We start from the raw sequence: 14,524 nt of genomic DNA on the forward strand, positions 1-14,524 counted from the left end.
GCTGCAGGACGCCATCACCGGGCCTCTCCTACCAACGACCCCGCAGCTGCAGCACATTCGCTCACATAACAGGGGGGGGTCGCATCAGTCACTTGAGTAACGGAGAAAAATCCTTTTCAACCGTCATCAAAATCCAGAATTAACTCCCAAGGTCTCCTCTCTGCTATACCTGATAGTTAAAAAATAATTTGTTTAACAAATTGCTGATATCAGAAATGGATAAATGCGCTCACCTGGACCTTAGTCTCTCTTTCTTGGCCGAGAACGACTCAGAAATGATTAATTCAGTGTTTTCAGGGCCTTTTCCAGCAGTGTCACCTTTTCTGCTGTCCAAAACCAAATTCTCTCTTTTCTCTGCCAACATGTGAACAAGGATAAAATGTGAAGCTGTTCTCAAAGGTCAGGTGAGCTGCTCACTCTCTCAGAATAAGCTACCGTTTCCTCTTGTTTGTGTGGAGTGGTTCCAGATTTCTTCTCGTCATGTTTTGTGTAAACCTGAAGGAACAGGGCAAGTATGAAGAATTTGAAGGGTTGTGTTTTAGGGCCGGGATGAGGCTGGATCGGGGAGGGAAACCAAGCCGCTGCGGCACCTTTTCACCACTGAGCAAGTGTGGAATTTGCCGTCTGCCCGTGGAGCAGCTGCCTGCTAAACCGATCGTGCTCGTTGCCTTTTGTCGTATTCCTGATAATGAGCATCGGCTGCGCTCCTGGAAGTCTGCATCGTTCCCCCTTTTCGCCCTGGCCTCTCAGGTTACACAGCTGTCCCCCCCCCCCACAATGGTTCTCGCTCCGACGGGACACTCTTCCTGCTGCTGACTGCCTGTTTGTGCTGTTGGTGGTGATTAAAGTTCACCTTCTTATCAGTGCCGCGCAAAGTTATTACAACATTATTACAGATTAACACTGATTTCACTGTGTCCCATCGCAACAAAACTGCCTCCGGGGGGGTGGAGACGGTCTGGATATACCCGGCGGGGGGGGTCATCTGCAGCCAGGCCTGTTTCCAGGTGAGTGTCTGGCGGTGCTTTGAATCACGGCCCTGTGAGGACGCCGTGTGACCAGCTCGACCCGGTGGGGAACAGAGGCTGTAACAAACCCTGCTCAGCGTCTGGATCCTCATACATAATTCACGGCAACAAATTAGAAACAGGCAGCATGAAAATGGGCCGGAGCAGGTAAGCAGCCACTCCAGGAAACACTTGGAAGACTGGAGCAGGACGCCGAGGGTGGCGGGAAGAACGGGTTACTTATGAACAAGAGCTTCTCAAAAATAGGCCGCGAGTTTGAAGGGTGACCGGTAACGGCGTTCTGGTCGGTTCTCCCCGGGGTATGAGAACGCAGAGACCCGCATCTGATGGCTTGGTTCAGGTTTCAAACTGCACCGATTCCAGGGAATCGTTAGAGAAACGGCAGGCCGGCTCCATCACTGTCAGGCGGATGGAACCCGACACCGGAGCGCACCGGGATCGATGCCTGCGTGAACCCGCCACCGTGATCAGAAACACAGAACCCAGCCAGCAGGCGGACGCGGCCCACACGGGCCGGCGGCTGAACCCGGTGAACGACCTCCACAGCAGCGCTTCAAGCATTTCTGGGAATGTGGGACATCGCTGGGTCAAAGGTCATTCACCGGTGACACAAATCTGAAGGTCCTATTTATTCAGATCCATTCAAACGGCGCGCCTCCTGCGGCGGCAGCGATCCTGTTCAGCCCAGATCCGACGCAGAAGCATGGCGGGAGCGGCTGAACTATTCCGAGATGGCGGCTAACCCAATACTGTGATTCTGTTTGAAAATTAAAATCGATAACAGCAGAGCCGTTGACATGGAAATGTTTGTCAGTCCGCACCGGTTAAACCTGCTGAAACACCAGCGTCACATTTGAAACAACAAGGACATTCCAGCTCCATGAAGTGGAACCGAGTCCTGGGAGCCGCTGAACCCGCCGATGGAAATGACTCGTTAGTCCATCATTTGGATCAGTATTTTCCCAGGACGCGCTTTTAAAGCCAACACAGCTCAAACTGGACCTGCCACTCGGCTCATTCACGGCCGTCACCTTCACAACACCCAAGAAACGACTGACCGCCGTCTCCTCCGCTCAACTTCCACACCAGTCCGGAACCTGCTTCATTTCCCCGCACGGACACGGACCCCCACCTTCCCCCCCCGGTCCACGTTCAGGCCACTGCAACGGCCGAGGCTTCATTTCATAATATGAACGTTCTTTTGACAACAGAAACAGAAAAACACACGTTTTGCCTTTGGCCCATCACACCGTTTCACCTTTAAGTACGGCAAAGGAAGTTCGGGGGGCATCCACAAAGGGGGGCGGAGCTTCCCTCCAGGAAGTGTGGCAGCAGGTAGCCACGTTTCCACCGTCACAGGAACTGGTGCTAAAATGATCTTTCCGTACGGTCCTACTGTTGAGGTAGCGGCGCTGTCCAGCGACTGTTCAGAGAATCGTCACCAACGGCACAGATGAGGTCCGACAGAGCCGCCGGTCCAGAGGGCATCCGCCATAGAATAAATCCTGCTCCCACCTCTGGTCATGGCGCTGGTCCTAGTCTACAGAATTAAAACCCTTTTCACGTTACCGTCACAGGCAGTTTGCTTCAGTCGTTGCTAAGTGAAGGAATGCAACACACGTCAACACTTGCACCTCATCTGAGAGGATGGACGGGTTTGTCCCCTGGAGCGCTCGTTTCCATCCAGGGTTACCAAAAACAAACAGTGATTCTGACATTATTGGCTTCGGGTGGCCCAGGACAGCTTCAACAGCTGCGGGAGCAGAGTCAGAGAGACAAATCACGCCCGAGACCGTCTTCCCATCACGCCCGAGGCGGTCTTCCCATCACGCCCGAGACCGTCTTCCCATCACGCCCGAGACCGTCTTCCCATCACGCCCGAGACCGTCTTCCCATCACGCCCGAGACGGTCTTCCCATCACACCTGTGACGGTCTTCCCATCACGCCCGAGACGGTCTTCCCATCACGCCTGAGACGGTCTTCCCATCACACCTGAGACGGTCTTCCCATCACACCTGAGACGGTCTTCCAGTCACACCGGTCATCATTCAGCATTGAAACACAAGCACATAAACACTCACCACAGCAGGTCTATCAGCCCTTTTTGCTGAATCCCTTTGGCAACTCTTTAAACACTTTTTGGCATTTTATTCAGATCAGACATTTCTCTTTGCGTGGTTCCTGACATCACACACCAGATGCTGTTGTGTGCACTAAAATACGTTCTACATGAACTATGAGGACACTACACATGAATAAAATTGGGCTGTAGGTCCCAATCTGCATTGGTCTGGGTACCGGAGGGGCCCTCAGGGGCCGCTGGTGCACCAGAGTGGGTGCAGGCCCCTGCTGACAACTGGGGAATGAAAGAGGGGCAACTTTTGCACCAAATACTTCCATAGCTGAGAGTAATTCCCACCTCCACACCCACCTGAACAGCAGGATATGAGGAAAACGGCGAAGGCCAGTTTGGTAGCAGCTCCCATTTTCCATCCGAATGAGATGACCTCGGTCAGAAAACAATTCAAAAATACTTTGAAGAAAACTGCAAAAAAAATAAAAATAAAAATAAAACAAAAGACCGATTAAAAGTCTCGCGGCTCCTCGGTGCACGCTGTCTGCAGAAACGGCATTTTCGTGATAAGATATAATAATAAATTATAATCCCTAAATCCAAAATATCCCATGTGACGCCAGCCGTGCGAGTCCAAAAATACAGGCGGGAGGAGGGGGGCTGTTGACGACCAGCGGGGGCTTATTCCAGGTTTACCAACACACGGTGGAAGGGTTTCAAGCCCGGGCTGTCATGTCGGCGCCAGCTCTGCAACATTGTTCCCGAACACAGGCTGATGCCGTCTGACCTGTTAGCAAAGAGCCGAGCCACAGTCGGCGGGGAGGACATCCATCCGCCGGGGAGCCCGATCAAACCGCGACCGAACCTCTCCGTCGCATCGCTTCAAAACGTCGGCGGCTCCAGCGCTTCCCGATCCCCGCGGCGACGCAGCAAAGGCCCGGGCCGCTGACGGTGGTTGTTGCGCCCCGCGTGGAAGCGTCAGTTTCGGCCGAGAGGCTCGTACACGACCGGTGGGAACAGCCGAAGCGAAGCCGTGCTAGTCCGCTCCAAAGTGGGCCAAGCAGCCTTCGTCCGTCGAAAGGATTCGAATGAGTGCACGGGAACACGCCAACGCGGGAGGAATAAAACCGCAAAACGCAGCTAATCCGCGTAGTTGACGCAGATTCCGAGTTTAACGGGAACTGCTCCGTTCAAGTCCGTCTCCTCGCCTCCTCTGGTCGGGACAATTTCAAGATGGCGTCACCGTCCCGCGTCAAGACGGACGGGCCTAGATGCGCCACTTCCGGTTAGAAGTTTCAAAATAATTCACTCCGGCGAGTTTGTTTACGCAAGGCCACTAATGAATGCGGTTCATTAATCTTTGTCGCTTTTATCGACTCTTTCTGCCAACGAAACAAAGAGCTGCTGACTTTCTGAGACAGTTGAGGGAAACCTGTCGGTTTACAATTACAATTAAAAGTTTACATTTTAAATTACTTTTTTTTTTTTTAAATGTCAATATAGGCCAGTGTGGGTTTTTGGTAAACATTACTATTGAAATTAAGTTTGCGTAGTCATGTGATTTTTTTTATGAATTATTATAATGCTGTTATGCAAGACATTGAATGTCTTATCCTGCTCAACATAGACGTGCGGACGTTTGCCTTTTCTTTCCAAATTGTAATTGAATTGAATTTCCTCTAGCTGCAGTGTTTGTAATGCAGAGCCCATTTTCGGCATTACTCTGGTTAAATCCCGCTAAATTGACAGGGTCATTTTACGAGCAGGCGATTGTTTTTAATTCGGATGGGTTGCTTGTTTTATTCACCAGCGTGTGCCGCCAGAGGTAAAGACGGACGGTCCCCTGTTCAGGCTCACGACCAGAAAAATGACCTCGAAACGCTTCTTTATGCCGCCGTCAAATTCACGTCGAGTTAAAAGGCATTGTGGTCATTTCTCTGCACAATTCATGTTTCATGTAGGAGAATCAACCCTAAATAAATATAAGATGAATCCATCGATGTCTTCCAAACTGGCGCTGTCACTCTGGTGGATGTATGTGGGCCATAGAACCGCTCATGGATCAGATTACAACATGTGCAGGGGCCTCAGTAATAAATGCTGAGAATACCAGGGAGCACACCCCTCCACCCTCCAAACCTGTGTGACACTAATCTCTCTAATAGCCTGGAGCAGATCTCCAACCATAAGCGCTGCTGGGCGATTAGGAGGTCAAAGGTCTCGTTGGATTTCTCTACCAGGCTGCGAGCTGAGTCACCAGCTCTCTATATTCTGTCATTTCACTGCAGATCACCTGCAGAATGATGGCAAATATTGATCAATGCTGAATAAATAAGTCATTCCTGCTCCCAAAACTATGTTTTTAAACTCAGAGTTAAAGCAGAAGAACACAGTTTTAACAACTGTGGTGGTTTCCAGTCTGTTTTCTGGCCAGAAGTAGCCAAATCTTAACATTTAACATGGAACGAATCAGAAATTTTTAATTGATAGTGAGTACTTTAGACTTGAGTGTGTGTCTCGTGTCCCCTTGGTTTTCTGATCACTTTAATTATCCTCTTCTCATTTAACATATGAATCACTTGTTTTTCAGATCAGACTCTGTACTTTATTCTTTTTCAAGCACAGGGTTTTTTCTTTTTTTCATAACCTAGAATAGATGTTTGACTGTTTCAAACTTGTAGGCAGCCTGTTTGAACAGGGTCGATGAAGTTTCAACACACTTTTATCACATCAGAGGTTTTCCAAATCCAACCAGCCTGGAAAGTGATTTGCATCCCTCTCCACTGGAAAAGACTGGTTGGGTTTGCATCCGTCTTTCTTTGTGTGGGGAAGACCTAAGGTCCTGGTCCAGGAGCTTTGCTGCCTAATCCCATTACTCAACTATCACATGCCAAATCCCTGCTAATGGCATTACACGTGCCAGAATTACGTATGATGATGCTTGCTAATGAGAGCTCAGTAGATATACCTTACTGGAACTGGTGGCCCTTGCACACAGAGCTGCCCCGCGGCCCCACAGCTTAATGGACTCAGTATTGAGTGTCGAGGGAAGTCAAATTTATCGACAAAGTGCTTTTAACAAAAAGCAGGTTGCTTGCAAAGTGCAGCGCTCAGCAACTAAGGATATGAGTCCATCTGAAAATGTTGCTGTTTGATGGAAGACTCCTTTTGTGTTGAAATAGGTACAATTGCCAAGGACACAGAACATCAACAACAAAAATAAAGTAAACTGCTTCGTTTCTCTTTGTAAAGGTCAGCTGATTGGCTCCATCGTCGACTGCTGACTCATGGCTAACAGGTGGAACAGCTAGTTGTCTTCAGAGACATCTGCCGCTACGAGTCGGCTAGTCCTGGAACTACGAGCTCACATCTGCCTCGAATTGCTAAAATCTGTTACTCCTTTGTAAAGTCTCCAACTAACAGTGCCGTGTAAAATTAGCCTCTTGCTAATGATTGAATTGGCTTCTTAATATTAGCTACTAGCTAACACCTGTCGCTGTTATCGAAGGTTGACCAGTAACATTTTCACGTCTGCCACTAAAATCTCCCTCCACCAACGACGATAGCCTCAACCTCACATTAGCCTCTGCGAGCTAACACCTTCCATGACAAGCATCTGATTATGCCTGTGTTAGCCCAGCCAAATGTGGAACAAACTCAAGAACATTCGTGACTATCAAATACAGAATGCTTAGAATTGTGTGTTTTATCTGTGTAAAAAGTGTAAAAAGTCAGAAAAGAGCCAAAACTTTGAGCATTCATGAAGCCTTGAGGCCATTTTTGGAGCAGAAGGCTTTTACCTGTCTGACACTCAGGTGCCAGCCAAACTTTGGAATGGGGGCGGAGTCAGCATTGGGCCAAACCACCACAACGGAAGCATGGGGGGGCTATAACCTATAAACTGTGTTATTTTGCATCTATAATTCCCACAATTGTGTAAATGTACATTCAATTGTTATTTAAAATTTGCTAGATCCCAAAAATAATGAATCTTGTCAAGTTGAAGTGTTGAAACAGATGAAACATAAATAACACCAAAGCTGCAGTAACGAAAACAAAGCAGCAGCTAAGAATTTCCTTGATGGAACGGTAATGACAGAAGAGAAACCTGGCACCCTGACAGCGTGCTGGTGCTGGGCTGCATCTGTGAAAGCAGTAAAACATCCCATAAAAGCTCAGGGAACATCGTGTTTCAACAGGCAGCCAATGAAGCAGCGCTGACGCTGGTGTCAGACAATGAGGGCAGGTGCTTCTCTTGGACTTTAGCGAGGAAGAATCCAGGTTGTTGGATTATTGAGCACGAAGCTCCACCGGATATGAAGCAGGGATCCTCCCTTTTTGTCAACACCACTTCTGAGTCTGAATACAGGAACATGTCTGATATTTTTGAATGAATAAATAAAACCCACGAGGAAGACGTTTACCCTCCCTGAACCATGTGGGCGGAGCTATCCGTGTCTGAATCGGGCCGACAGAATCAGGATGATTGGTGACCACTTCACCTGGATGAGCGGTGACTGACGTCATGGCTGATCTCTGATCAGCAGCAGAGTCAGATGCAGGGAGATAAAGAATTCTGTTGGAATGAAGCCAGCCGGGAACTCTTCCCATCATGTGACGCGGCCAGTGATGAAAGTGCTTTTTGGAAATAAAAAAACCAACATTTTTTCTATAAAGACAAGAGCATCGGCAGGCAGGTGAGCGGCGCCGCAGGTCGCCTTTATGCAGCTGAGAGCTCCTAAAGTACCCAGGAAAATGATTTATACACCTGCCTTCAGCTCGCCGCCGCTGCTCACAGCCATTTATCTCATCTTGGCGGTGGCCCTGTGCAGCAGGAGCCGCCCCCCCCACTCACCCACCTACCCACCCCCTGTTGTTTCAGCATGAATGATCTTGCGCATTGACAGCTTTGTTCATCCCTGCAGGCAGATCTGCACCTGTAACCGAAGCCCGGTGGATACCAGCCTAATTACCGCTCTCAGCTGGCGCCCAGCTGCCTCCCCGTCCTCGCATGAACCGGGGCGGCGAGCAGCCGCCGGTGACGGTGCGCCGCCGGAGCAAAGGGAGCTGAGAATAAAGCGTTTTGCCAGGATGGGTGTATGTATGGATCTGTCCCTATGAACGGATCCGTGTCCTGTCTATAATCCAAGACGCGGGGGGGGGGGGCCAGGTTCTGAGGAGGTCTCAGAGCTGAATGTGATGCTGGAGCAGATGAAAGGTGAGCAGGTTCAGCCTCAGCGTGGAGAAGAAGGCCTGCGAAGCACGTGGGCGGCGTTAAACGAGTGCTCAGGCTTCCTCCCTCACGTAAAGGTCAAACACACAATACACCCAGAGCTGCAGAGCTTTGTTCCCGGACTGAACCAGACCAGATGATGACGCACGCTGCAGATGCACATTATGCTATGGAGGCTCGGGCCTCAAGGCAACTTGATTTATAGCGCATTTCAAACACAAAGGCCGGTGAAAATGCTTTTTTACTCAAAGAAAAGCGTTAAAAGGCATCTAACAGGAAAAGAATTGAAACTAAGAATAAGCATTAATTGATAAAATGAGCGAAAGCAGAATAGCATCCTTTTCCCAAAGGCCTCCACCCCATAGTGCTCGTCGTTGGAGCTCCGGCAGGAGAGCGTGACAAGAACCCGCCCTGCTGGAGCTGAAGGTGTGGATCGCTCTTGTCCAGACATCAGGCCTCTGATCCCATCTCCTGGTTTCTGATGCTAGAATTCAGATTCTGTTCTGGCTTTGATGTGGCTGCTGATGCTCAGGTCAGCGCCGCTTAGATCACCAAGATCTCTGTCTTCTTTAGTTCATCGAATCCCCATTAATTCTGCCCGGTTCTGGTTCTGGAGCTGCACTTGGGTGGCGATTGATGCCGGACCAAGCCACCAGGACCGAGCTGCAGCCCACATTTTTGTCTTCACATGCAAAAACAGCGCTGAGGACAGAGGAAGAAGTCCCCCTTTGAGGACTCATCGTGTGCCGCTGCTTTGATCCAGCAGGTCAGATCAAAGCTCAGGTCGATCAAAGTCATTCTGAATCGTCACATGCTGAACCCCCGCGAGATGTGGGAAAATGTGAGGAAAATCCCACCTGTCCCCAAATGTGAAGTTTGTAACGTCGCTTTAAATTCCTTCAGAAATGTCTGACATGATGCATTTGAAGGGACGGAAGTTGGGAAAACGCTCCGACGCCGGTTCCCCCTCCTGAAATATGGCGGCTAATCGTGCCCGTGGATCAGGATCAGTCAGACGCAGATGAACTGAATGACCCCTCCTGAAAGAGGCTCCCAGGATGGAGGGAGTCCAGGCGTGAAATGGCGTTGACAGCTCCGAACTGGGTACGCGAGTGGTCCAGAACTGCGCCTCAGCATGACCAGGCTAGTTTGAAAATAACACCGCGCTGCTCCGAGCATGACGTGACTCTTATGCAACCGCACGACGAGATCTGAGCAGCAACTCGACACCGCGCAACTTTTATAGACTGTTGCCAGCGTTTGGGGAGGCATCACGTGTCCACGGGGCAGCGGTTTCAAAACAGGGCTGTGATGGGAAGCTGGATTTCATGTCAGATATAGAATAGGAACCATTGAAGGTAGAGCACGCTGTCTGGGACGGTGAGGTTCAGCTTCCTGCGTTGGGCTGCGGAGGAAAGGGAACAAGGCAGCAACTCGTAGCACCACATCTTTAAAAAGTCCCGGTGGAATGTTCCGTTAAGCCTCGCTCAAGTTTACTCGCGGAGACATAAAGTCTGTGGAGCGTGTATTTGAGATTCTGTATGACACCGACATTCCTGGATGCACGCACGCCCGAACTCATTTAAACTTGGCAAATATCAAAGTTCTGAATGGGTTTCTCCAACGTGGATGTGCTGCCGAACTATTCGCTCGTTTTATTCATGTCGACAAGCTAACACATGCTCAGAGCGTATGAGATCAGAGGCGTATTTGCGTCCTGGGCCCCAGAAGACTTTTCTAAAAGTGGCCTACGAGTCGCTGCCTCAGTCAGAACCCTGCTGGACCTGATCTGAGGGCTCAGCGTGTTTACCCCAAAGCCTGTTTCTCACTGGTGGACCCTAGCGTGACCCACCGTTCACTCCTGACTTTAGCTCTTTATGCTAAAATCTGCCAGAGGTCAGAGGTCACTAACCGGCGTGACTTCATGTTATTCCTGCACGCTGTCAGTGCGACAGTGATGACGAGTCACAGTTTCGCTCAATTTGATCCGCTGTCGAAGAGAAGAGACGCAACACGGCACAATGGCAAAACATGCTAACTACACCTAGCATCGTGGGACCAGGTGAAAAGGAACTGTATGTGCTCCCTAGAACTGGATAAATACATGCGTGTGTGTGTGTGTGTGTGTGTGTGTGTGTGTGTGTGTGTGTGTGGCCTTTTTCTAAACACTAAGACAACATTCAACAGCTGTAAGAAGGTCTGCCAACACACCAAGCACCTCTCGCTCTAACGCCACACATTTCCCCGGTGCTCTGGGGCTCCTGGTGGGTGTTGAGCACAACTCACCTCAGAGGTCAGCTGAGATCGGACACTTGTCTCAGCAAGGACATGACTGACGTGATGAAGATCCAAACAGATTCAGGGACGTAAATTCAGACATATGATTGCAACAAACCCCCCCCCAAAAAACGCAGCAAGAATGTCATTTAATCCAATTTAAGGTTTTGTGCTGAGTGGTTTAGTTTAGCCAATACTGGGCAGGAAGCAAGAACACATCTGGGCAGGTGACACACACACACACACACACACACACACACACACACACACACACACACACACACACACACACACACTTGCAAATGTCCCAAACGGAGAAACAACCCAGACCCTTCCTCTGTAACCACGTCGTGAATGCTCATCCCATTAGATGAACAAGTCAATCAATAATCTGCCATTAATTTCCAGGAAACGTGGACTGGGTTTTATTCCTCTGACAGGAACGTTAAGATCAGCTCTTGATTAAGCAGCTTTTATGGCGCGTATGAAATAATGATGAAGCAAGAAGCGACACGTGAAATGGTTTGTGCTCATCTAAATGTTTATCCGCCACTCAGGCACGGCGGCGTGACGGCGGCGGCGGCCTCGTCCTCGGCTCCAAGGTCAAAGGCTGAGAGGTGCAACGTTTTCCCGCTGATGGACACGAAGCAGAGGATACTCCAGGCAGGAGGAAGAAGAAGAAGAAGAAGAGTGCAATTTAATTGACATGCAGGTCAAAGGAAGGCGTGACGGCGGCGGCGTGCGTCTGCATCCTGCACAAGTGTCACACGAGAGCTGCTGAAACAGAAACAACAAGTCCGAAATCTGTGAAAGAACGCTCTGGCCCAGCATCCGGTTGGGAAGTTAGCCAGCGTGTGGGATGCTCCTTAGCGCGTCAGCTGACCTAAACACTGTGACTGATCTGAGATCAGGGACCAGCAGGTCCTCCAGCAGGTCCCGGATCAGCCCAAACCAGAACCAAGAGAACCATCATGATCATATTATTGTTGTTTAATTGGCTGTTGTCCCATTGGCCGTATGCACTTGTTGCCAGGCAACAGTTACATATGGCCGCTCTTCTGTTTCTTTTACGGATGTAAATGGTGTAATTGAATAACAGGGCGGCTCATTTAGGGCAGAACTCGCTGATGCACTTCCATTGCTCCTTTGGCTAGCCCGGCAGCTGCTAGCATCTCTGGAGGCTGCATCTGGATCTGAGGCTCTTTGGGAGGAGGTGCAAACTCTGGCTGACCCCAGACCGCCAGCACGGCGACCAATCAAAGACCTCCGAGACGCTTGAGACAAGAGGGGAAGTCGCCATCTTCTGATGCAAAGCCAATAGCAGCATGTCTCCTACATCCTGAAGCTAAACGTTACCCTAATCTTCCTTTTAGCCATTGCTGCTCTTCAGGAAGGACGGCTGTTTGTTCTGCTGCAGGTTCAACCGTCTGTCTTGTCTTCTCTGTTTCCGTGGTGACTGCGATCTCACCTGCCATCTGTGCTACTGTAGATCCTGTAAAGATTCAGCTGAGTCACAATCAAAATAGACACAACTATTAATATAAAAACCAAGACTGGATCTTTTCATCTATAAATTCTCGAGAAAAACAGGAATTCTGGTTGCACAAACAATGCGGAGGACACATTGTCATGATTAAAAAGGGCATTTGAACTTTGAGACGGCAAAGAAACCAATAAAAGAGGGATATTTCTGTGGCTTGCCAACATTTTATCAAATTCCTCTGCCTGGCAGCTTCTGTCTGGTATTCCGTCTGAAAATTGTCCGACTCACCGGATTTATTTACAAAACATGTCAACACAACTAAACTCAGAGACGAGCGCTGATTTCCTCTATTTTAAAAGATGTTAACATCGATTTAAGGGGTCCTCCAGGATGACCATCATGCTCCTCCCTGTTCTCCTCTGCTCTCTTCATCCGTGTTTTAACCTGGCCTTCATGACAAAACTCTCATGATTTAAGATTAAAATAGAACTTGTCGGAAGGTTTTTGATGAACAAGAACCACCTCAAACCTTTAAAACATCATTTTTCCAGTTTAATAAAGCGCTTCTCTGCTTGTCGGAAACACTGACGTCATGGTCTGGCTGGGATCTGGAGCAGCGTTCAACGTCTCCCTGCTTCTTCCCGTCTCTCTTCCGTAATTAAGCAAATGCGGTTGCTGTGCAACGACGCGGCCAGCTTCCCAAAATAGGAATGATGTGTTGATCCAGGGAATGCTCATGAACTCATGGATGAGCAGATGAAACGGAGCTGCGTGGAGGCCGCAGCGTCCCCCCTGCAGAGGATTTTTCCCAACTTCAGTCTGATTTCAGGGAACGCCAGCGGCCCCCTGCTGCCAGGATTCCATCAGCCTGGAAACATGGAGGAACAAAGTAGCGACAGCTCCTGAAGAACCCGTCTGCTCACATCAGCGGAGCCTCGGGAAGCAATGCCAGCGACTCTCCCGCTGGGACTTTGTGTCCTCATGTGTCCTCCCATTCATCTCCCGCCTGGCGATACAAAGAGTGTCTGCAACAGTCGCTCAGTCACGGTCAAACGGGAGGCGGCACAGGCAGCTTGACCTTTGCCTGAAAGGTCAAACTGGCGCCGCGTCAGGTTCCCAACACGCCTTCAACATCTAGCGACGCTCTGATTCATGTCCAACTCCACCTTAAAGAAAGTGAAACAGGAAACCCAGGAAACGCGTCTATCGAACATCAACAGTCAGAGGAACAGATGGATTTTTCCTGGAGAGCCTGAAAGGATGGAGATCCCTCAGCTAGCTGACCTGCCCCTCTTCTACATTTGGGATCAGCATCGACCGAGTGATCCGGATCCTCTAACATCGAGCCCGGCTGCTGTCTGTCCCCCGTGGGGATGTTGGACGCGGCGTGGACACTGCAGGAGTCCAGAATTCCTCACCACATTTGTCCTCCAGCACAGCAGGAAGGTGTAGAACAGTCAGAAGATCTTGGAACGTTTCGGTCCATCAGTGCAGGAAGAGCAGGAAGCAGGAAACTTGCCGCATCAGACAGGAAAAGAAGGCTGAAATCATGTTTCATGTGCAGAAAAATAGACACAGAAGAGATCTGACGTGTACTTCTGGTCTTTCACTGTGCTCCTGTAGCCCCAAGATTTAAAAAAACAAACCAAAACTAGAAATCAAGCTTTAGATATTAAAATCCAATCAGAGACACACTGGAAGCTAACGCTACAAGGCTAGCTTATCGTGCGAGACATGCGTTCAAGGTTGTGATGGATGAACCCCGAGCCAGAAAACCTGCCTCCAAATGTTTACGCTGACACGCTGTCATCACTGATGAATTTGTTTGTGTGCATCTCTTCATTATGGACCAACATTAACCAATCAAATTGCTCCCTTAATTGTGAGTCTTATTGGAGGATTGATTATAATTAGACCTGCTTGATGGGAAGTTAATATCCTTCAATTATGCAGGAGGCGGCGGGATAACAAAGATGAACCAGCAGCCGCAGTTGTTCTGTTGTTGATGGGTTTGTTTGGAATGGAGGACAATGCCGACTCGAGCCTCCATCCGTCTTCAGCGAGTCCGTCGGAATAGTAAACACAGGCCGGAGTTCTCTGGGTTCGCTCATGACTTCGGTCTGTGTAACAGCATTTTCCTCCAGTGTGTGTGTGGCTGTCGTCCTCCTCATACAGTGTACAGCCAAATCAATCCGCTTCAACAAGACTCGCTAACGTTAGCAGGTGCTAGTTAGCAGTAAAACACTGATTTTAATCATGTGTCATGACTAAATGTACTGTATCTCTTCGTTTAGATCTCATTTACTCTGACTGAACATCAAACACAGCAGCATCTTTGAGCCTCCGCTGTGTTTTCCATGAGTCACACAACTGAGACCAGTAACACCATCAAGGATCAATGGGGGCTTAAAAGCTAAACTAATGACTG

General features: G+C 49.3%; 2 protein-coding genes and 1 long non-coding RNA gene across 3 annotated transcripts in view; 2 read left to right on the forward strand and 1 right to left on the reverse strand.

Moving 5' to 3' along the window:
• The window catches only part of acvr2ab (activin A receptor type 2Ab), a 27,719-nt gene extending 23,383 nt beyond the window's left edge, over nt 1-4,336 (reverse strand). Inside the window, exon 1 of the mRNA XM_011606400.2 lies at nt 3,461-4,336. Coding sequence (XP_011604702.1) covers nt 3,461-3,515 — 55 coding nt within the window. The 5' untranslated portion in view covers nt 3,516-4,336. The remainder of the gene's footprint in view (nt 1-3,460) is intronic.
• On the forward strand, nt 4,259-8,648 carry LOC115250624 (uncharacterized). The gene is made up of 3 exons (XR_003889191.1): nt 4,259-4,388; nt 6,356-7,800; nt 8,029-8,648. It is a non-coding gene; the product is annotated as an uncharacterized lncRNA (long non-coding RNA).
• A 2,515-nt stretch (nt 8,649-11,163) lies between these two features.
• The window catches only part of LOC115250829 (uncharacterized), a 213,705-nt gene continuing 210,344 nt past the window's right edge, over nt 11,164-14,524 (forward strand). The window contains exon 1 of the mRNA XM_029841038.1: nt 11,164-12,030. The gene's annotated coding sequence lies outside the window, so the exon portion shown is untranslated. The remainder of the gene's footprint in view (nt 12,031-14,524) is intronic.

The sequence above is a fragment of the Takifugu rubripes genome, chromosome 8 (genome assembly GCF_901000725.2).
Source record: "Takifugu rubripes chromosome 8, fTakRub1.2, whole genome shotgun sequence".
In the NCBI taxonomy this organism is placed as follows: domain Eukaryota; kingdom Metazoa; phylum Chordata; class Actinopteri; order Tetraodontiformes; family Tetraodontidae; genus Takifugu; species Takifugu rubripes.